The sequence below is a fragment of the Protobothrops mucrosquamatus genome, unplaced genomic scaffold (genome assembly GCF_001527695.2).
Source record: "Protobothrops mucrosquamatus isolate PMUCROS unplaced genomic scaffold, P.Mucros_1.0 scaffold1034, whole genome shotgun sequence".
Taxonomy (NCBI): Eukaryota; Metazoa; Chordata; class Lepidosauria; order Squamata; family Viperidae; genus Protobothrops; species Protobothrops mucrosquamatus.
Genome location: NW_015387266.1, coordinates 163,121 through 169,321, shown reverse-complemented (window position 1 = coordinate 169,321; position 6,201 = coordinate 163,121). Strand labels below are relative to the sequence as shown.

Here is a 6,201-nt window from a genome sequence, read left to right as displayed (position 1 = left end):
TTAGCTTTAAAATATACCTTATGTTTTGTTGTATTTTAATTTTATTTTCTTAATTGTTATTCAACTGCATTTTAATCTGGTTTCAGCCACACTCAGGAGTGTTGTCGACTACAGCAATGTCTTTGCACAGTACTTGGTGCTCAGTTTGTTTACTTGTAAAACAGTGACTTGAAATGCCAATACTTTTTCTGCTGCTCGTGCTGTTTTCTACTATTACACTACTATTGCTACTGATGCCAACCAATACAACTGAAGGTAACAGAAAAAATTGCTAAGATTGACATTGGCCTATCTTTGGAACAATATTCAGTATCAATGTATGGGAGAGTGAGGCACAAATAGGCACAAATATATACACTAGGGCTTGAAAAAATATTTTAGACACAGGTACCTTTCAATGTACTGTAAAATATTTCAACATTTTCAGGATTGCTAAAACATCTTTGTTTTTTTCTTTGAGAGTTTTCTTTCTCTGACTTCTTTTCTGAACCATCACCATAGAATTTCTCTGCATTATCTTTACTGCTCTGTCTACTGTTTTACAATGATTACATCAATGTTGCATTGACACTCTTTGATGCCCCCAATAAGTTTCCAATACCTATCAGTGATCTCTTTCTATTTAAGAAGATCATTTTTATCAGAATGCCAAAAAAGGAGGGATGAAGAAAGATAGTTGTTTTAAAACTTTACAGCAGTGGTTCTCAACCTTTTTAATGCCGCGACCCCAACCGGTCGTAAGTCAAGGACTAAACCAGTCGTAAGTCGAGGACTAAACCAGTCGTAAGTCGAGGACTACCCAACCGGTCGTAAGTCGAGGACTTTCCCTGCCCGGGAGCGCCGCGCATGCGTGGTTCTGCCCCCTGCGCCGGCCGAGGCGTAGCTGGCAAGCGGCAGAGACGGAGCAGGCCGATCACCAGCTGGCCCAGCCCAAGGGAAGTAAGGCACCCGCCGGAAAAGGGGGAAAAAATGGCGGACAAAAAAAATGGCGGACAGCCTTGCTTGGCGACCCCCATGAAATGGTCGATCGACCCCAAATGGGGTCCCGACCCACAGGTTGAGAACCACTGCTTTACAGGAAGTATGGATAATCTGTATTGCCTGAAATGACATAAAATATCTGAAAATTCCATAATCATATCAGTTCAAATTTCCTAGGCTGATGAAAACTCTCAAACAACTCTTGAAGCTGCCTTCATTCTCAATCATCCTCATTTTGTCAACCATACTGAATTAAAGGGCTTACAGCAGAGGTCCCCAACCTTTTGGGTACCAGGGACCGATTCCATGGAGAAAGGTTTTTCCACGGACCGGAGAGGGCGTGGTTTTGTGTGCTGCCTACATCCCACGGATAGAGCTTTGCTTGTTTGTGCAGACCAGTTGTTGGCATGCCACAGCCTGTCCATGGACCAGGGGTTGGAGACCCCTGGCTTACAGGGTTATAAAAAGGGAGTTTTTTAAAAACTGTATACTAAACTTTAAAACAAGTTTTATAAAATCAAAGTGTTCTTTTATGTGACGTTCTTCAAAACCAATAAATAGGTTTTTAGAAAACAAATCTAAAAATAATTTAAAAGATAAGCAACAGATGTCTAATTTATAAATAAAGCATAAGATTCAATTGTGCCAGTAAATGGGTATTTTGGACATGGAGATAATAAATATGAAGATATAATTGATATGTTAATTGGTATTGTTTATTAGATGTACAAATGGTTCATTGTAAGTTCTTTCCAATTAAATGTCTGTTTTGCTGTGATATACAGGTAGTCCTCGAGTTACAAACGTAATGGAGCCTGCCCATTCCATTTGTAACTCGAGGACCCGTAGGAGTGAATATCATACCTTGAAGGCGATCACTCCCTGCTTCCGCCCATGCATGCGCTAATCAAATGCCCAGCTCGTTAAGTCCACATGAGGTATCTCAGGGTGGGGAAGACCATGGGGGCCTAGTGATGGACCAGACCACCTGCTTCAGACCACCAAAGGCCTCCCCTGACCCACTGAGATACCTCATTCTCCTTCCCCTGGGTCCCCATAATTGCCCCCCCCCATCCTGCCAGGTCGGATCACTTACCTTGTGAAGATCTGTCTCCTCTACAACCTCTCTGTTTCTTTGTCTGCTCCCAGGGAGAGCAGGACGAGCACGCCCTGCTCGGCTTCTCTGACTTCTGGAACGGTAGGCAACATCAGTGAGTTTCCTCCAAAGGCTTCCAGGCTCAGTGCAGAAAAGCGTTTACGTGCTGAAGGGAGATGTGGGACAGTGAAATCACATTGCTTCAAGCCTCCCGTTAGTATGCAAACACTTTTCATGCAGAGACTGGAAGCTTCTGGATGCCTTGATCTCGCGGGGAAGTCAGGCACCCACTCTCTGCAAAAGCGGATGGGTGCCTGAAGTCACATGAGATGGCCTCCAGAAGCTTTCTGACCGAAAAGTGTTTATACGCCTATGGGGCGCTGCTTCAAAGAGCCCCATTAGGGCTTGAGGCCTCTGCTGGCGAAAACGGAGCCCCTGGAGGGAGTGTGCGGTCGCTCCAGTCCTCTGTTCTCGGCAGCAAAGGCCTCGAGGCCTCTGCTGATGAAAATGGAGCCCCCAGAGGGAGTATGCATTGTTCCGGGCCTCCGTTCTTGGCAACAAAGGCCTCCTCGAGGCCTCTGCCACTGAGAATGGAGCCCTAGGTTGAGGCGCGCATCATCCACGGCCTCTGTTTTTGCCGGCAGAGGCCTTTCCTGAAGGCTTCTGCCGATGAAAACAGAGGCCGGGGTGATGCATACATCACTCCGAGGTTCCATTCTCAGTGGAATAGGCCTTTCCTGAAGGCCTCTACCAGCAAAAATGGAGGCCAGGGCTCCATGTGCACGTGAATCCATGGCTCCATTCTCAGTGGCATAGGCCTTGCCCGAAGGCCTCTGCTAGCAAAAACGGAGGCCGGGGGCGACGTGTGCATCACTGGCACTCCATCACTGGAGTTTTTTAAGAAGAGACTAGACATTCACCTGTCTGAGGTTGTATAGGTTCTCCTGCTTGAGCAGGGGACTGGACTAAAAGACCTCCAAGGTCCCTTCCAGCTGTATTCTATTCTAATCTGGGGCTCCGTTCTCGGGAGCATAGGCCTTTTGTAAAGATAGCAAAAGGCTCTGCAAACGGAGAGAAAGTTTCAATGTTTTAGGCCTTCCCTTCATTTGCAAAGCCTTTTGCCACAGATCTTGTCCAGGCCTCCATGTGCAGAGAATAGTACTTAAGACCGTGAAATCACGTGAGATCAATAGCATAAGATCTCGTGCTACTGATATCACATGATCTTGTGGTACTTTAGGCCTCCATTCTCTGCGAATGCACTGAAGACCTGAAGCACCGAAACAGGCCAAGAAACTGAAGGCTCTCTAGATCTTTGTGAGGTGAAGTGCCAGGCCTAGTGCCTATGGAGACCTGGCGGGGGGAGGGAATAGCCAGAGTGAATGTTGCAGTGCCTCTGCGGTCATTCGTAAGGGTGAACGACTGCTGTGGTGCTGCAACATTCATAATTTTGGGATTTGTTCATAAACACTAGGGGGCGCTTATCACATAATTTCAAAAGTTCGCTAAGGGAATGTTCTTAACTCAGGGATTACCTATAGTTGTGTGATATTGATATTGTAACATAATTATTAGTCCTAGTATCATTGATATATCTCCTGTCAGAACTAAAAATGTCATTTTCTTATATTATTCTGATAGAGTTTATTCAGAACAAACAAACCTATGGTTGTGGACTAAGCTTTAAGAACACTTAAAAGAGATAATGTACCAATTTTTAGCAGTCTTGCCACTGAATGCATTTATGTCTTTCTATATTATAGATTTCTCTACAATTGGATATTCTACATGGACTTTTTAATCATTTTTAATTATAAAGTAATTCAAGTTCTTTCCAAAGAAACTTTTACTGAAAATAACAGAAATATTTTTCTGTTTGGAAATACAATAGAAGGAAATAAAAGCAAATTACTCTCTCTATTGTGCAAAGTACAAATTACTGCTGTAAGTATAATTAATACCTAGGAAGAAGAGTACTAATTTACCATGATTGTAAAACTGCAGGGGGAAATGAATTTGTATGGATGATAGATTATATGAAAACACTGAAATAAAAGCACCAAATAGTTCCAAAGAAAAGTTCACATAAATAATGCACAGACATCTGCTAGACTAATGTCTGACCTTTAGCGTCAAGGAAACCTGTAGATTAGTATAGCTTAAAGTAGCAGGTGTTACTTTAAGCAGAAGGAATTGCTGAACAGTTTGAATGAATAAATGTTTTCCTAAGTGCAAAACAGAGAAACATATATGCACATATATGTAGAGAATTTGTAAAAAATCCATTCTGTTATCTAACATTGTGGTGTAACTTGGTGATGAGAATGGTGAAAGTGCAACATAGACATTGGAACAATTGGACTATATATTGCATTTTAAAGGCCATTTCATATACTTTTGATTCATAGTCATAGTTAAAAATTATATTTTATTTGTAATGTAATTTTTTTTAAAAAATTATAAGCTGCAGAATCACCAACCATATTGTTCTAGATGGATCCTTTTAAACTGTTATCTTGCAATATTTGGTTCTTTTCTGGTATGTGGTTTCATTTTACAGAGACAACCGTGTAAATTTGTGAATAGTTTCAAAATGAATGATGAAACTCTCATTCAAAATGGTCAACTTACTATTGCTACACATATTTTACCCAACAATTAAACCTTTCAATCAATTAAATAATTACTTGAATTCATGTTTATTTCAATTAAATGCAACCTTTAAAAAATTTAAAATTCTAAATTAAAGTTAAAATTAAATAATTGCAATCAAAAGATATATTTCTGATTATTCCTCTTTGAACAGAGCGTCGATCACACTTCTTGCAAGCCTCATTGTATTGAGGTGGGGCTAAGATGAGCATAACCAGCGATGAAGTGAATTTCTTGGTTTATCGTTACCTCCAGGAGTCAGGTAATTACTGTTCTTTTAACAATATAATGTATTTATCAAACACAAAGTTATTGGAGGTAACAAAATCACTTAAATAGATTAAAATAAATATTATGTTAATTGATTTGTTTGACAGTATTATTTCTCCCCAGTATAGCTTAACTGGTTTTTTCCTACTTTGATAAGATACAGACACTATACTTCCAATTGGCATAAAGAAATTTACAAAACTGCTAATAGGATTTATAGGAACCTCATAACGAAATGTAACAAAATCATAAAAACACAGTAAAATTTTTACACAGTAAAATAATATAATATCATTCTGAATCATAACATCAGAAGGTTCTATGGATGGAAAGGCTCTATTGCATCTTTCTCAACTTTGGCAACTTTAAGCTATCTGGACTTCAACTTCCAGAATTCCCAGCTAAACATATTGGCTGGGGAATTCTGGGAGTTGAAGTCCAGACAGCTTAAAGTAGCCAAGGTTGAGAAACTAAAATAACTCTACACTACTGAATAACTTTATTGAATTGATGAAACAATATTGTTCTATATAGGCTTTAACAAATATTTGTAAGATAATAAATGTTTTCCATATATTTTGATTGATGATTAAATGAAAAGCAGCATCATTCCAAAAAACTGGAGACGAAATAATATTTTGGAACACACTTATGATTTTATACTGCTCGAAGATTTAAAAGCAATTATGTTGAACTGGCATTGGAAATAATTTAAAAGCCAATTGTATTGGAGTAATAAAAGAATCATATATTCTATCAATCTCATTTGAAACTATCATTGGTGATTTCTATTTCTTCCATTCCTGAGCTTTTTTTGAAAGCACCAGCACAAATACCGTGTAGTAAATTTCTATAGTTCTAAATTGCCTAAACTTGTGCACATATTAGAACAATGTATTTGACACTATTGCATATTAGAACCAAGCTACTGTATCATCATCATAATGCAGTAAAACCTTGATACATAAGATAAGTCATAAACCATAGGGTGAACTCTGTATAACAGGGGTGTCCAAACTTTTTTCAAAGAGGGCCAGATTGGATGAAGTGAACGTGCTGGAGGGCCGAACATTTTTCCGAACATTCTTTGAACCATTACAATTAAATGCAAATGAATTATTTTATGCCTCTTTCCTCTCCCCCTCTTTCCTCTTTCTCTCTCTCTCTCTTTCCTTTCCCTTTCCTCTCCCCTCTCTCTCTTT

General features: G+C 39.6%; 1 protein-coding gene across 1 annotated transcript in view; it reads left to right on the top strand.

Annotated features, from left to right (window-relative positions):
* The first annotated feature begins 3,994 nt into the window (after positions 1–3,994).
* LOC107291016 (F-box-like/WD repeat-containing protein TBL1X) overlaps positions 3,995–6,201 on the top strand; it is a 118,949-nt gene continuing 116,742 nt past the window's right edge. The window contains exons 1-2 of the mRNA XM_015819965.1: positions 3,995–4,021; positions 4,884–4,991. Coding sequence (XP_015675451.1) covers positions 4,934–4,991 — 58 coding nt within the window. The 5' untranslated portion in view covers positions 3,995–4,021; positions 4,884–4,933. The remainder of the gene's footprint in view (positions 4,022–4,883; positions 4,992–6,201) is intronic.